The sequence below is a fragment of the Physella acuta genome, unplaced genomic scaffold (genome assembly GCF_028476545.2).
Source record: "Physella acuta isolate Inbredline_101_S28 unplaced genomic scaffold, ASM2847654v3 ptg000175l, whole genome shotgun sequence".
In the NCBI taxonomy this organism is placed as follows: domain Eukaryota; kingdom Metazoa; phylum Mollusca; class Gastropoda; family Physidae; genus Physella; species Physella acuta.
Window position 1 is genome coordinate 92,282 of NW_026731694.1, and position 18,023 is coordinate 110,304.

Below are 18,023 nucleotides of genomic sequence, written 5' to 3' on the forward strand. Positions count from 1 at the left end.
TATCCGTTATTTATTTATTTATTTATTTATTTATTTATTTTTTTATTTTTTTTTTGTAGGCCGACAACAAATGAGTAATGGAGGATGAACTTTGATCTAAATTTATATATCATCGATGTATATGGTAAATAGTTAACTATAATAATTAATTAACTTCCAGATATTGATTCAAATACAATAAACACAAGTATTTTTTATGAAATGTCTATTGTTGGTTGTTAATATAAGAAGCTATAGCTCTTGTCGTCCGTAAACAAAGTCAAGCTTATAAAATCAATTTCCTACCCCTTTCACCCAAACCCTACCCTCATCGCCACTCGTCATCACAGGAGGTAAGAACCCCCTAATTAGATATCACACTAGCCAACAACACACCAACTTTCAGTTTAGTAAGGGGATATAACCGCGGATAATGTTTTTGCAAAAATATTAATTGAGTAGCCTCTCTTTGCATATAAAAACTTTTTTTTTCTTTCTATTTTTTTACACAAAATTTTAGAAAATTGTGATTGGTGTTAGATTTATTTATCAATTTTTATAATAATTTGCGAATAAATAAAATTGAAACTGCTTGAATTAGCGTAAAAAATATTTTTTTAAAAGTAATACGGTGACGTCAGAGTATGTTTCCCTCCTCTATCTCACATCGTCAAAAATGTCCGAACCTCCCATTCCTCTACGGATGACCCAAAACACACAAATTAGTAACAGTAAGTCAAATCAGTAACAAACGAACATTTACTAACAACCATCAACGATGCCAAATTAAAAACATAACAAATTATTAACATGCCGGTTTTCCTTAAAGTTATTTTACAATAGTGCATTGTTATAATTTCAAAGAACATCATTTATTTTCTTCTCTTTAGTGCATTATTACATAAAAGCTGGTTATTGGAACGTTTCCTTTTTATTAATTAAAAAAAAATATACCTTCAGAGAAATTATGTTCAAATTAAATAAAAATGGTTGATTTAATCGCATGTCTCGAATATTATGCTACTAAATATGGCCACAATTATATTCAAGCAAATAATCTTAGATTCGATTCTTATGAGCAAAAAAAAAACAAATTAGTTCAGATTTAAAAACTTGATGAAAATAACATTCCAATTTTTATTTATATAAAACACCGAGTAGAATAATGTAAGAAATGTAGGAAGGTTTTATCAGAATGTGAGGTAGATTCTATCAGATAATTCTGCCAAATGATGCAGCAGGTTTAATCGAGACATGAGGTAGGTTTTGGTAGGATTTGGTAGGTTTTGGTAGGTTTTGGTAGGTTTTGGTAGGTTTTGGTAGGTTTTGGTAGGTTTTGGTAGGATTTGGTAGGTTTTGTATTCTAAGAGGTGAGTTCTGATCATTACTCAGGTAATTGATGTCTAACGATGACGTAGGTTCTGTCCAGCGATCAAGTTTGTGTTGTCTATGCCCGACACGGTTGAGTGGAGTTTCCATCTACTCCGCTGGTCATGTAGGGGAGGAGGTTTATCCTGTAAAAGTTTAAACTGGCGTTTATTTGATACGCGTCTTAAAGTAATCATCAAACTAACACACAAAAACATATCAGATTATGGCCCTTGTCAGATTATGGGCCCTTGGCATGACAACTAAAGTGTTTCTTTTGAACTTTTTATTTTTATTTCCCACTAGTGAAACCAGACAGGACAGACGGTCAATTTTCTTTTTCTTCTTCTTAATTTTAATGTTAGAGGGATTTCCTTTAAAAATGATGTATTACGGTGGACTCGTTATGTTCATTTATATCGTTGACTCCTATATCAGCCTGCTTTTAGTTCTGGATTTGCTTCCATAGCCTGTGTCCAACCAAGGAACAAAAAGATTAAGCAATCTAGGGGAAAAGTATTTGTTTTTGGTATTTTCAGAGGAGGCTGCACTTTTAAACCATGTAGGCCTATACGAAAGGGAAGAAAATACCCTCTTGCGAACTTGAAACTAAATCATAACTTTTCTATGACGAGATGAGAGGAAAAAAAATTTAAAACTGGATTAGTCATTGAAAATATGTAATGTGTAAACGGTTTATGGTGCTAATCAATTAGAGTCAATCTTTGTGTGATCTAGGTATACATGAAGAAAGAGAGTAGTTAGTTCTAAGCCCACTCGCCTTAACCTTTCCCTGATAATAATTGCCTGTCAGATCTGACTTTAAACCTATCAACATGGTACAAACTCGAACTCACGAACTGATCACGAGAGTTCCAGGTTGTCTTGCACGTGATATTCACTTGAGACTCATACAGCTCCTTACCTTTCTATCAGTTTGTTTACATGTAACATTCCAGAGTTTGGGGGACAAGCAATGAAGGAGTTACACGTTAGTATGATGATGAACTGTTCGGGAACCTGGGACACAAAAGTATTTAATTTATTGGAAAGGGAAGAAGAAGAATTATTTGAAACCTTTACGGTGCAAAATATATCACAAGTTATATTATCGTTACCTAGATATAAGCTATACATAAATTAATTCGCGAAGGTGATTTATTTAGAATATACTCTAATTATAAATTAGAATTAGCGATAAGGAATACTATCTATTGTTAAGTTCTTTTCAAGACGTATTAAAATAATTTTTATAGAAGTACGTAACCACAACCGTAGAATATGTAATCTTTCTGTACAAAGTAAGAGAAAACGTGCATATATTCCTAATTGTCTCCCCTAAACACTTCAATACAACTTTACCTCTCCTGATACGCCTGTACAGAAAGGCCAGATCCCCACAAACACAGTCTCTTCTACTTGTTGAAAAATTGTGTGGCATTGTCTTGGTGCCGTTAAGTTTTGAACTAGATCTTCAGTGAAATTCCTGTAGATAAATCATATGAATACCAAAAGTATGCACACACACACACACTCACTCATACACATACTCAAACACACACACAAACACACACACACGCACAAACACACACACACGCACGCACACAAACACATACACACATATATTATATATATACATATATATGTATATATATATATATATATATATATATATATATATATATATATATATATATATATATATATATTTATTTATTTATTTATTATATATGTTCTTATGTAAGACCGGTGTGTTTGGGAATGGAGTACAATACCAAATATCGATTTATCACTTCTAATCTAACACAACTACTGCAAGTTACTTCTGCCCATCCCACACCCCACGGGGTTGTCTTGTGGACCACCACCCCCCCCCCCCCCCCCCTGATAGTCTGACGTCCCCGGACGTCAAACCACTCATCGGCTGGCGGGACGTCAAACCACTCTCCTGATGGTCTGACGTCCCATGTGAACCACTCAATTGATAATTTGACGTCCATGTGAACCAGTCACCTGTTAATTTGACGTCCCTGTGAACCACTCACCTGAAACACTGATGTCCCTGTGAACCACTCACCTGATACTCTGACGTCCCTGTGAACCACTCACCTGAATTACTGATGTCCCTGTGAACCACTCACCTAATACTCTGATGTCCCTGTGGACCACTCACCTGAAACACTGACGTCCCTGTGAACCACTCACCTGATACTCTGACGTCCCTGTGAACCACTCACTTGAAACACTGACGTCCCTGTGAACCACTCACCTGATACTCTGACGCCCATGTGAACCACTCACCTGATACTCTGATGTCCCTGTGAACCACTCACCTGAAACACTGACGTCCCTGTGAACCACTCACCGGATACTCTGACGTCACTGTGAACCACTCACCTGATATTCTGACGTCCATGTGAACCACTCACCTGATACTTTGACGTCCCTGTGAACCACTCACCTGATACTCTGACGTCCCTGTGAACCACTCACCTGATACTCTGACGTCCCTGTGAACCACTTCCCTGATATTTTGACGTCCCTGTGAACCACTCACCTGATACTCTGACGTCCCTGTGAACCACTCCCCTGATATTTTGACGTCCCTGTGAACCACTCACCTGATACTCTGACGTCCCTGTGAACCACTCACCTGAATTACTGATGTCCCTGTGAACCACCCACCTGATACTCTGACGTCCCTGTGAACCACTCCCCTGATATTTTGACGTCCCTGTGAACCACTCACCTGATACTCTGACGTCCCTGTGAACCACTCACCTGAATTACTGATGTCCCTGTGAACCACCCACCTGATACTCTGACGTCCCTGTGAACCACTCACCTGAATTACTGATGTCCCTGTGAACCACCCACCTGATACTCTGACGTCCCTGTGAACCACTCACCTGAATTACTGATGTCCCTGTGAACCACCCACCTGATACTCTGACGTCCCTGTGAACCACTCCCCTGATATTTTGACGCCCCTGTGAACCACTCACCTGATACTCTGACGTCCCTGTGAACCACTCACCTGAATTACTGATGTCCCTGTGAACCACTCACCTAATACTCTGATGTCCCTGTGGACCACTCACCTAAAACACTGACGTCCCTGTGAACCACTCACCTGATACTCTGACGTCCCTGTGAACCACTCACCTGAAACACTGACGTCCCTGTGAACCACTCACCTGATACTCTGACGTCCATGTGAACCACTCACCTGATACTCTGATGTCCCTGTGAACCACTCACCTGAAACACTGACGTCCCTGTGAACCACTCACCTGATACTCTGACGTCCCTGTGAACCACCCACCTGATACTCTGACGTCCCTGTGAACCACTCACCTGATACTCTGACGTCCCTGTGAACCACTCACCTGAAACACTGACGTCCCTGTGAACCACTCCCCTGATATTTTGACGCCCCTGTGAACCACTCACCTGAAACACTGACGTCCCTGTGAACCACTCACCTGAAACACTGACGTCCCTGTGAACCACTTCCCTGATATTTTGACGTCCCTGTGAACCACTCCCCTGATATTTTGACGCCCTTGTGAACCACTCACCTGAAACACTGACGTCCCTGTGAACCACTCACCTGATACTCTGACGTCCCTGTGAACCACTCACCTGAATTACTGATGTCCCTGTGAACCACCCACCTGATACTCTGACGTCCCTGTGAACCACTCCCCTGATATTTTGACGTCCCTGTGAACCACTCACCTGATACTCTGACGTCCCCGTGAACCACTCACCTGAATTACTGATGTCCCTGTGAACCACCCACCTGATACTCTGACGTCCCTGTGAACCACTCCCCTGATATTTTGACGCCCCTGTGAACCACTCACCTGATACTCTGACGTCCCTGTGAACCACTCACCTGATTGTGTGACGTCCAGGGAAATCGTAGACGTCCATGTGGATGAGGCCGTCCCCTCCCTCCTTTACGGTGGTCAGGTAATGACGCATCAGGGAGCCGTTCACCCACTCCCTGCCATAGAAGGTCATCAGCTGGAAGGAGTTTGGGGGTGGGGATGGTAGGGTGGTTTTAATGATAGGTTGTGTTGACGGAATGATCTAGCGGTAGAGAGCTAGACTGCTAACCCGAAAGTCTCGAGTTCGAATCTGGGTTCGTTAAAAGACCGTCCCTGAGTTCACCCAGCTATTATGGGTAGCTAACTCACGTTAGGGAAAACAAATGCGGCTGGGCATTGTGTTGGCCACACTATCCTTTCATATGCCGAGGTCCCTGAACTCTACCTTATCTGACCAATGTGTCTTGATGATGAATGTTAGGTTACTTTTACCTGGTGTGATTGCATTATTTTTATTATAATTAAAATGTTAAAGTTTCTACCATTACTAAGTTGCGGGACTTGCTTAATTTATCAAAACCCTTGAGTTACTTTGAGTTTGAAACTGATCCAAAAGAGTTGTGGTAGCTGATGATTAACTGAACCTAAACTACTACTTGAAACCTACCGGTTGTAGGTTGGGTACCAAGACAGGTTGGAGCATGATCATGAAACCTTGTTGGTACTGCTCCACTTCATAGTTCTCCAGGGGTGAGAGGTCAATGTCACTAAACCGCCCACTCAACATCGATGCAAAGGTCAAGGCTGATGAGTACACGATTAATACATCGTTTAGTTGATGTCCCTTAGCATGCGTATACATATTTGGTTTGTTTTTTATGTAATTGTTTATCCATTACAAATATAAGTTACAGCTAAGTAAATTATTCACTATATGGATAATGTTGTACAGAAACATATAACTTACTTTTCAAATATGATTTACATTTGTACATATGAATTCTCATGAGTCACACGTGGTTACGCTAAGACTTGGTTTTATTTATGTAAGCCGACACGAATTATCTTTACATACATATAACTTATCTTGACAACTAAAACATTCGCCTTTTAAAACATATGATTTACCTTTAGAACCATGTGAATTACCTTTAGACACAGGATTTATCTATAGAAATATGAATTACCTTTAGACAGAGATGACTTACCTTTAGAAACATTTGAATTACCTTTAGGAACAAAGGATTTACCTTTAGAATGTGAATTACCTTTAGGTGTAGCGTGGGCTGGGGCAAACATTGCCAGTGACGTCAATAGAATTGCAGAAAACATGGCTGGGTACGCTCGTTTTACTGGGCTGGCTCGGTCTCGCGGAGAATTGATTGCAATGTGTGTTTCGGTCGTCCTTTCTACTTACTAGCCCTTTCCAGCTGCAATACCTTTTCAGTAAAACTTTCTACTGTGTAGCCCTTTCCAGAGATTAGTTTTGTCCTTTATGTAGCCCTTTTCAGCGAGGAGTCCTTCCTACTGACTCTTTCTAATGACTAGCCCTTTCTAGTGACTAGACTTTTCCATCGACTAGCCCCTTCCAGACAAGAGGACTTAAGGGATGATTGATTTGTATCTCTGCTGGACTAAAAAAAATAAACTCCTAATGATCCTGTGGATGCCGATATTTTAGAAATAGACTTGTATGTTTTGGTCGGTCTCTACGTTGCTTTTATATAAAGGTAAATGGGTTCATTATACTCTCAGCAGCGTCATATACAAACCTGTGCTTGATTAATTCAGCTATAACTTCATATTTACAGCCAGCAAAAGTACAGAGTAATCTATAAAACAAACCAATTCAATGACCGCTTGGATTATTAGCGTAGCAGCTGATCGGAATTGACCAATCACAATAAGTAAGGCTTGCATAAAATTATTATAAAGCGACCACCTGGCGATATTTATGTTGACGACAACAATCTCGCCGAGGCTGACTCTGCGATTACAAACTGGGCAGTTACCAGCAGGGCGATTACCTGGAGGGCGATTCCCAAATGGACGATTACCAGCAGGGCGATTACCAAATGGGCGATTTCAAACTGGGCAGTTACCAGCAGGGCGATTACCTGGAGGGCGATTACCAAATGGACGATTATCAGCAGGGCGATTACAAACTGGGCAGTTACCAGCAGGGCGATTACCTGGAGGGCGATTACGAAATGGACGATTACCAGCAGGGCGATTACCAAATGGGCGATTACAAACTGAGCGTTACCAGCGGGGCGATAACATCTTTGCGATTTTAAACTGTGCGAATACCAACTGGACGGTTACCAAGTGGACGATTACCACCTGGGTACTTACAATTGGGCGATTACCAGCAGGGCGGCTACCAACATGGCGATCTAAAACAAACATACTGAATTTATGTCAAGCAATTGCGATTTGGCTAATTATACAAGTTAACTGTAAAAAAATATAAAAAATTGTTTACCTTGTTTCACTCACACAACAACATAGTATTATGGGTCTGCCATAGTAATTTTTAATGCCTTTAAATCTTAACCAATTGTTTAATCTGATTTATCACCTCAGTTTCCTTATGGCATCTTTTATGAAAGGGGCAATTACCCCCAAAACAAGTCTACCCGCCCCACTTTCCCCACTAAAAAAAATGTATATAGATATTATAGATAGGCCCTATACGAGCCGACCCGCGACGTATCATACGCCGTTATTTAGTTGTTTTGTTTTCTACTTTTCAGTAATTCATAATTTGTGAATTTGACAGTACCAATGCTGCCACTGAAAATATTTGCTTTAAAACACTATCAGTGGCTCGTTAAGGGCGATAATCCCCCTTCCCAACCCCTACCCTTCACCCCCCCCCCCACCCCCCACCCCCGTGAAAACAGCCTCTTCTTATTTACCTCCCCTAAGTTTAAAATTGTTTCAAACTAAATTATCTGCCCCTAATAGCAGTCACTAAACCTGGCTCTACGATTGTAAACATTTAACGTGAACCACAGCTCACCAGATCATGTGGGGTTAGGGGTGATAGGTTTGCTTAGAGAGGAAGAGAGGGGGCTGCTAGGCGCGATTACAGCTTGGTGTTTTCTAGGGTATCCAAGAAGAGAATTATATATATAGATACTCAACATGTAAGACTTGTGTCGTGTAAATCGTATATCATTGTGTCTATTAGTGCGTGTATATCATTACAAGTTATAGTAATCCACCATGTTATGAATATGTAGATATCCCATAGGCGTATCGAGGGCAGGGTGGGGGGTGCGGACCGCACCGGGTGACAAAATTTTGAATGCTTTTTTGCCAGTTACATTGCTAATTGATTAAAGATAAATAGTATTTAAGTACAAATTGTCAATTATTACAAGGGAAGGGGTGACACCATAACGTAAACACGCTTACTTTAGAGAAAAAAGTATACATCAATCTGTATTATTGACAGATTAAAGATAAACATCGTTACTATTATTACGTCTGCAGTGATTAACGCTTTTAAACATACACATAGCGAATGTAGCATATATTTAAATTATAGGCCTATGTAGGCATATATATATATATATATATATATATATATATATATATATATATATATATATATATATATATATATATATATATATATATATATATATATATATTTATATTTATATATATATATATATATATATATATTTATATTTATATATATATGTATATATATATATATGTATATATATATATATATATATATATATATATATATATATATATATATATATATATATATATATATATATATATATATATATATATATATATATACTTTGTTTCTTGGGGGGGGGGGTGACACCACAAAGTGCCGCAGTGGGTGACACCAGACATAGCGATGCTGCTGACCTATCCGTATAATATAGTAATCAGTACCTTTACAATGACAACATGGGTACGGCAACTAGTGGGGTTGAGATGTTTCCACTAGGCTTATTCGTCACACAACAATTTCACATAATTTAATTTGTTTTGTAATTTTTTACGCTATTAGCCTAATCCAACACATCCATAGACAACACTATTCTAACAGTCATGTATCTATATATGTATAATTATTTGTTTATATAAAACCATGAGTATACATATATTGGCATATATATATATATATATATATATATATATATATATATATATATATAGGCACATATTTTTATATTATTATCCACACATAAAATACATACAAATATAAACAATTCAAATGTTTATTAATCCACAGGCATGTAACGACCAACATTTATTTAGGCTTGAACGTCGAGAACTGTTACAACCTAGCTTGAACGTCGAGAACTGTTACAACCTAGCGACAGATTGCAGCACCATCAACATCAACGCGCGGACTGCCGAGAAGAGTGTTTTAGAGGAAAATACAAAACTGTAGAAAAATCAATTGTTGTACCATATAGATATGGGGAAACGGGCCTTATTGACCATGCATTGAATAGAGTTATGTACGCACATTGATTTGCTATACACATAGGGCAAAGTTAAAATTAAACAATAGAACAATTCTTCTTATGAAACACATCCCAAAAGATGTATAGATTTAAGACGAGATTAAATTTGACTAAATTTCAAGATGAACAATGTTGCGCATAGGTTCAGAAACGTTTGTGAAAAGTATCTTCTAGATACACATTTTGAATGTGTTCTCTGGTGAGATTTTTAAGAAACAACTATGATAATGTTGGAAAGAAGAATAGTAGTCTTTTACTATGACTAAGTTAAAAATGTTGTGTGTGGTGTGGGGTGGGGGTCGTCCATAAATAGCTTCATGCTTGTTGACTAGTTGTACCTCCCCTCCGTCACATATTGTCACAAAAAGCCAAACCACCCACCCCCCCCCCCTATAAAATGACGTCACGCCTCAGCATACAACCCCATCAAAATTGAAGTGGAATACTTAAAAAAAAACAAAGATCTCTTTCTAAAATATGTCAATTTATTAAAAACAGTTTTCTAAAATGCGAAATAACTGCTATCTTTCAGTTTCTAACATTGCTGTTTTGTAAATGCAAAAGTGTGACGTCACACTATTTGAATCCTCTTCCCCCTCATCACACATAGTTACGAAATTACGGACCCCCTCCCCCCCCCCCCCCCCCCAAATCCCCATCGCCTAGGTATGTGACGTCATTTATGGACGACCCTAGTAAAGAGTGGAGCAGAAGTTAAAGGTATGTTATTGAATTGTTGAATGTGTTGGTGTTTGTGTATGTTTCAAAAGGATTGTGCAGTCGTTGACAAAATATAGCATGTACATAGAAGCACTGGTACATTAAAGTTAAGAATTGTTTTATATTTTACTAAACTACCCGTTATCCTTGAATAACCGTGGGTTTCGAGAGTAATCCATGAATGACGTCAGGTTTAATTGACGATTTTTATCTTTCCCCTTCCCTTCCAACTGTCACACATCTTCACAAAAAGCCAGATCCCACATACAAAAAGACGTCCCACCTAATACAAAATGTTATTGTCCTTTAAAAACACCGATTTTGGCTGAGCATGCGTTTGACCACACTATCCCTTCGTATGCTGAGGTCAAAGAAACAGGTAAACTCTACTTCACCTGCACAGTGTACCGCCAAATCTCAAACAAAAAAAAGGTTTTGTCTTTTTAAACCGATTTTGGCTGAGCTGAGGTCTGACCACACTACCCTTTAATATGCTGACATTTTGTTATTGAACTTCTAATTATATTACCTTATTTCCCATGTGTACTTTTTTACAGCAAAGGGATACAACTTTTAAATATTATTCCCAATATTGTTAAAAAACAAATTAAAATTTATATATAACAAAATAATTTAACATGTTATTCATAACTTTAGTATTTAAAACGAACGATTAAAAATTCATAATTACTGGTCTTGTTTTTATATTTCCAAATTTTAATTTGTCTAAAAATTTAAATTGAAAACCATCAATAATCTAGAAAACTTAAATAGTTGTTTTTGAAAATTCATAGTACAAAATTTGATCTATGACGAGGTACTCAAGTTGTATAAAAACTTCAAAGTATTAAAAAACGGTGTGTAAAACATGATTGCAACATAACATTATCAGACAAATATCATATTAATCCATAATAACAATTTGTAAAACACACAGATACAGCTTACATAATTACTGTAATTATTTATTAGTGGTTAGTGGCATTCTATGTATATTTGCATACATGTTTATCTCTGTGTGTCATTCTTTAAATATATTATTATTGCTGAAAAAAAAAAAAAAAAAAAAAAACGATCGATCGCTTCTCGGCCTTTTGGCTAAGATCAAAGTGTAGTATCTGTTATGGATCTACACGGATCTTGGCCATTTGGTTGGTCAGCCCCTTTTAGGGCTGGCTACCGGGGTCGAGAGGCGGTCAAATCTACTACTCTAACTCACGCAAATCTCGCCAACGACCGCTGTGGGGTTGCTCCCACACATCCCTCGAACGCACATGTCCTCGAGATGAGTCACCCAGTACTTGTATTGGGTGGCTTCAAATGTACGAGCGGCTAATTTTCAACCTTCTTTTTTTCAGACTGACGACACCCATCTAGGAGAAATCTTAGGTGGGAGGTCTGTCTATCGCCAACAAATCGAACTCATCTACTACGTCAAACGCAACTACCTCGCTCCCAATCACTCTGACGACACCCATCTAGGAGAAATCTTAGGTGGGAGGTCTGTCACAATCGCCAACAAATCGAACTCATCTACTACGTCAAACGCAACTACCTCGCTCCCAATCACTCTGACGACACCCATCTAGGAGAAATCTTAGGTGGGAGGTCTGTCACAATCGCCAACAAATCGAACTCATCTACTACGTCAAACGCAACTACCTCACTCCCAACAAACTCACTATCACTCTGACGACACCTACCTAGGAGAAATCTTAGGTGGGAGGCTTACGTCAAACACTAGCAAATCAACTAACCATCTCTCAAGATCAACTACTCAACTTACCTAAAATAAACAATCGTCAACAGCTTTACTTCGCCCACTTCAAATACCTCACCAAGCTCAAAACCATCGACTCAGCAACATCAGCAAACTTCACTCTTCAACGTCACCTCGCCCAACTCAATTACTCGACTACGTCACAACTTTACTCCTCTTCAAACCACAATGAACAATACTTCAAAGCAACTCACCTCGAAAGATCTCTCAACACAAGAACCCACCCAACTCAACTATTCTCTCCAAGCTTCAATTCATCGAACAACTCTACTACCAAGCGCATCATACCTCATCTCAACGCAAGGACACTACCTCAACCACCCTCTCCAAGTTCTACACCATTCGACCAACTCCACCATCAACGACAAGACACCAAACTCACTCTCACCAAGTACAACTACCAACTAAGAATCTACCACTAACCAACCAAGACTGTATTAATCACAAGAAGCACGGCCAAAAACAGAGAAGCGATCATGTTTTGTCATGTACTTTATGTCATTTTAAAAAGGAACTAAGAAACCGGAAGTAAAAACAAGCGAATCAATAAAAACAGGAAAACATGGAAAATACGAAAAGAAACCAAGAAACCAGAAGTGAATCAAGAAAACAGAAAAACAAGGGAAATAACACAAGCAAGGATTAAATTGTTTTAAATATGCATAATATTTCATGTATGTATAATGTATATAATCATGCAACCTACTCTTGCTGCCTCCCTGCGCGAACAGGGTAGACAGCAAGAGAGGAATAATATTAAAACGCCAAGCGGCAAAAAAAAAAAAAAAAAGTATTAAAAAACTCAAAAGTTATAAATATCTGACTGTCAATGCTTCATCTGATCAGACAACTTTACTATTCTCCATTGACCATTTAAATAAATCTTTTCCAACTAACATTCTCTTTAATCATTCAAATTATTATTTTTTAAATCAAAAACCGCCGTGACCATGCAGATTTTTCTAATCTGGCCCAAACGCCCGTCACAAGTCAGATGTATCAGAATATTAAAAGCTCTCCATAAGAAGACTTTACATGTGACACAAAATATCAACCAGGAACCAAGCGTGGGACAGATACATAAAACTATTACATCAACGAATAAAGATATGTTTACAAATTATTCAAAATAATCAAGGGCGGTAACCTTTAATTTTCTCCGAAAAGTCACTTTGAATTCAAGTCAATTCAATAGTAGCAAAATAAAAAATATTTTTTAACTTAATTTTTTTAGATTTAAATTATAGCCAATATTAATGCTGTTTTACTTACGGTCAACGTTAACGTTGTACGAATTTATAATAACAATTTAGATGTACAAAACTAGACACCATACAATAGTTAACTACCTGATTGAAAAAACACAAATGAAAGTGCCTTTCAAACAATACTTCATCCGTATGATTCATGGGTTTATTATTCCTTATATGTGGAGAGACACTTCTCCCTGATGTTTCTATTTCTGTCCATGGGTGGCTACAAAGTGAACTTTTGACTCCGCAGCTAAGGACGGAGCACAGTAAACTAAGCAGTCAAGAGAAACCTAGTTTGACATCTCATTTTAGTCTAGTTCTTATGCCATTTTATTTTCTCCCTTTGATTATTATATATGCGATTGATGTTCATGTCTTTGATGCTGTGTAAAATCTATAAAATAAATTATTATTACTGAAAAAAAATTAAAAATTAAAAATAGCAATTTAAATAGTAGTGTATAATATTAAGGAAGAGACCCACGCTTTTCTTTAATGGTTATTTAAATAGTAGTGTATAATTTATTTTCTACTTTTTAGTGCATTATTACATAAAAGCTTGCTATTAAAAGGTTTTTTTTTTTTTTGTGAATTTTTTTTTCAGTACTTTACATGTTTTATTTACAATAGTTACATGACTAAAAACCATTGTAAGGTTTATTGCTAAAGTTTCAGTAAAATATTATGGGATGGCGTAGTCTAGTGGTAGAGAACCCGACTAAAAACCATCGTGCGCCTATTGAACGTGATGACGGGCTTTTGACGTAGAGCCCCCCCCCCCCCTCGCTCCACGCCCAACACGGACGTGATGCCTACTAATTTGGTCCAAACATAATGCATTATCTTCATGTCTTGACCCACGTACCAATTACGAACCGTATCTGTCAGTTAGAAGTGCCCGGCGTTTCGATCTAGACTGACGACAGACAGAGGAAGTGAGTTAAATAAAAGCTTGTAAAAATAATAATTTATACATATATATATATACATATATATATATATATATATATATATATATATATATATATATATATATATATATATATATATATACTTATAACAAAGTTCTATGTTCTATGTTCTTCGCTTATGTGTATAGGAAAATCAGTATTTTTATAGCGTTACACTTTTCATTTTATAATTTTATGTCTTTGCTAAAAGAAAAGTGAGAGGTTGGGCTAGGTAGCCTCCCAAATTCCTTACGTTTTTTTCAATGGTGGTGCAATGACCATCTGTTTGCAAACATCTGCATTATGGACAATTAAGATGTGAATATATTCCTTTTGATTGTGTTCATACCCTTAAATGTGTGGTCAGTGCCTATGATAGTATCAACCAACTACACTGCTCATTCAGGTCTCTTAAATCTTAAGAATGAAAAATTAATTTGAAGTATGAGAAATATAAAGTATGAGAAATCTGAAGTATCAAAAAGAAACAGGGACCCTAATGCCCGTTCATAAAATATTTGATTCCCAGTTATGAACGATGAACCAACCCTCCAAACACTATTTGACTATCTCTACTGACAAAATTTTACCCATTTGTGCTTTATAGCGAAATTTGCCTGCCCCAGATTCCACAGTTTGAGATAAGGAGTCGATAAAAATCAAATAAAATGTTATTTTTAGAGCGTTCAAAAAGCCAACCACCACCAGTTTAATCCCCACTCCCCGCCTCCACACACACAGGCACACATTGCGCCACTCACACACATACACACCTGTTGATTTAAATCAGGGGTTCCCAACCTTTTTTTACTCTAGAGCACATTCTAAAATATCGGTAGGGTGGCGGGCACACCACCTATTTTAAATCGACTAACTCCTTCTAGAGGCGTAGCGACCCTTCCCGTCACCCGGGGACAAAACTTTCGATTTGCACCCCCCCCCCCTCAAATTTTCGATTTGCACCCCCCCCCCCCTCAAACTTTCGATTTCCATCCCCTTCAACCTTTCAATAATGTTTATGAAAAAAATTCTGTCTCTGTCAAATAGTGAGAGGCGGGCACCTACGAATCGTTCGGCGGGCGCCATGGCGCCCGCGGGCACGGGGTTGGGAACCCCTGATTTAAATGAATCAGTTATGATATAGTATCATGAAAATAATTCTATATTTAAATCGATTCATACTATGAGGGCCTTTGTTTTTTTTTAGATATGTAGTTTATGGTCTTACGACGGACTATCTTCGTTCATTAAACAATTTTATCACACAAATTAGTTAATTATATTTGTTTAAATATTAACAGCGACCTCTGTGAAATATTATAAACCCAAAGTATATACTTTTAAAGCGTTTATTAGAAAATTAATAGTTATAAATTCATATAAAAGTTTTTACCTCAAAATCAGAGTTTAAAAAGTCAGTGTCGTCACTATACCCCCTCCCATCGCTAACGAAAGTATATACAAGTTAAGCACCAGCTAGAACATGAGGCAGGTGATGTAGAGGTAGGCTGTTTCAGTAACCCTCGGCATGTGTAGGCAAAACGTTGTCAGTACTATGCCCAGCCGACTTTATTTCCCTAACTTAAGTCAGGTACCCACCAGAGCTGGGTAAACTCATGGACGCCCTACTGAATCGAGCTATGGATACGAACGCGAGAATTTCAGCCACCCCTTCCCTCAACAACAATATATATATTATGTAGAATAATGATAGGCAATGTGGTGTTGTACCCCCCTCCATCTCGGATAGTGCCCCCCCCCCCCGTGCATAGTGATGAAAATAGAATTCATTACCTCTTAAGCTATCTGCATATACAGATATTAAAATTAGATATAATTACTTTTGTGTTACCTATGTGAATGATGCCACAAAACGCGCCCCGCACCCCCATCCTCACCACCACCCCATCCGCCTAAACTCTCTTCAACGTCTATCTCAGTAATACCAACGCGATACTGCATCCACTTTCACCCTAACGACAATTCACGCTGTCCACAAACACAGCACATCACTGTACCAGCATCCAATCTCACTCTAACGACACGACACCCTGTCCAAAAACACACCACACCACCCTGTCCAAACACACAGCAAACCAACCTGTCCAAACACACACCACACCAATCTGTCCAAACACACAGCACACCAACCTGTCCAAACACACACCACACCACCCTGTCCAAACACACAGCACACCACCCTGTCCAAACACACACTACACCACCCTGTCCAAATACACACCACACCACCCTGTCCAAATACACAGCAAACCACCCTGTCCAAAATCACACCACACCACCCTGTCCAAACACACAGCACACCGCCCTGCCCAAACACACAGCACACCAAAAACACACCACACCACCCTATCCAAAAACACACCACACCACCCTGTCCAAACACACAGCGCATAACTGTACCACCATCCAATCTCACCCTATAGAGACACACCACCCTGTCCAAAAACACAGCACGACTAAACCAACCAGCGTCGAATGACAACATGTCAATAACCTGATGACCCAACAAGCTCACCTGTCAGATCTTCACTTTTCGACGTCGAGTTAGCGACGGCTCGTCATTGTTTAGGTAATCGATCATTGCTCTAAAATCAATGAAATTTGTTATGTAGCTATCAAACCGATGAATGTCTAGTTTAGGAGCTTTTTCTTATAGCATAAAAGAAAAAGCCTAATTGTTTTGGTATCTCATTAATCTATATATATAATTCTCTTCTGGGAGCCGTTAGAAAACTTTTAAACAAGCTGCAAGCGCCTCCTTGCAGTCCCCTCTCTTTCTCTCTATCACTATCACTACCACACCCACCCCACCCCCACATTGTCTGGTGAGCTGTGGTCACGCTGTTTACATTTTACAATCATAGAGACGGGTTTGGTGACGGCTATTGGGGGCAGATAATTTAGTTTGAAACGATTTTAAACTTAGAGGAGGTAACTAAGAGGAGGCTGCTTTCACGTGGGGAGGGGGGGGGGGGGTTAGTGTTTTTAAGCAAATATTTTCAGTGGCAGCATTGGTACTGTCGAATTCACAAATTATAAATTACTGAAAAGTAGAAAAAAAAACAACTAAATAGCGGCGTATGATACGCAGCGGGTCGGCTCGTATTAGTTAATTTAGGCAGACGGAGCGTTCCCTGGAGAATAAAGCTGTCATATTCCCTTTTACTAATGAATTTAGTAATCCTTTAATGACTAATTTAATTCTAAATTTGATTCAAAATAAAATACTTTTGCATTGTCTTGACAGACGAACGCATTTGGAAAGTTCAAACAAAGTTGGTCCATCTGAAAGTGCGCCAAAAGTAACTCATTAAATTAGCCACAAACCCACGGACAAAAAAAAAATATACAGCCATTGTGAAATAATATACTAAAACCTTATTAAAAATGCAGACCTCCATAGATTAAAAATCAACGTTTGCAAAATTGGTATTAAGAAATGTAAATATATTATGGTACTAATGTTTTATTGTGCTTTGTATCGATTGGTAGTAGTGAAAGTTAAAAAAACCACACATTTTGTAATAACACGATCACTGACTATTTTCTCACAAATGTCCTGCTGAGCTAAAGACGATAAATGTCTCTGTATCCTGACCATTACATTC

At 38.3% G+C, this 18,023-nt stretch overlaps 1 protein-coding gene and 1 pseudogene across 1 annotated transcript; one reads left to right on the top strand and one right to left on the bottom strand.

The window, feature by feature from the left end:
* Positions 1–1,378: 1,378 nt before the first annotated feature.
* Positions 1,379–6,524, bottom strand: LOC131936314 (uncharacterized). The gene is made up of 6 exons (XM_059293240.1): positions 6,452–6,524; positions 5,851–5,987; positions 5,249–5,379; positions 2,710–2,833; positions 2,273–2,367; positions 1,379–1,493 (listed from the first exon to the last, which is right to left on the bottom strand). The coding sequence occupies exons 1-6, from the start codon at positions 6,513–6,515 to the stop codon at positions 1,427–1,429; spliced, it is 618 nt and encodes a 205-aa protein (XP_059149223.1). The 5' UTR covers positions 6,516–6,524; the 3' UTR covers positions 1,379–1,426.
* A 4,965-nt stretch (positions 6,525–11,489) lies between these two features.
* Positions 11,490–11,649, top strand: LOC131936354 (uncharacterized; annotated as a pseudogene).
* Positions 11,650–18,023: the final 6,374 nt, after the last annotated feature.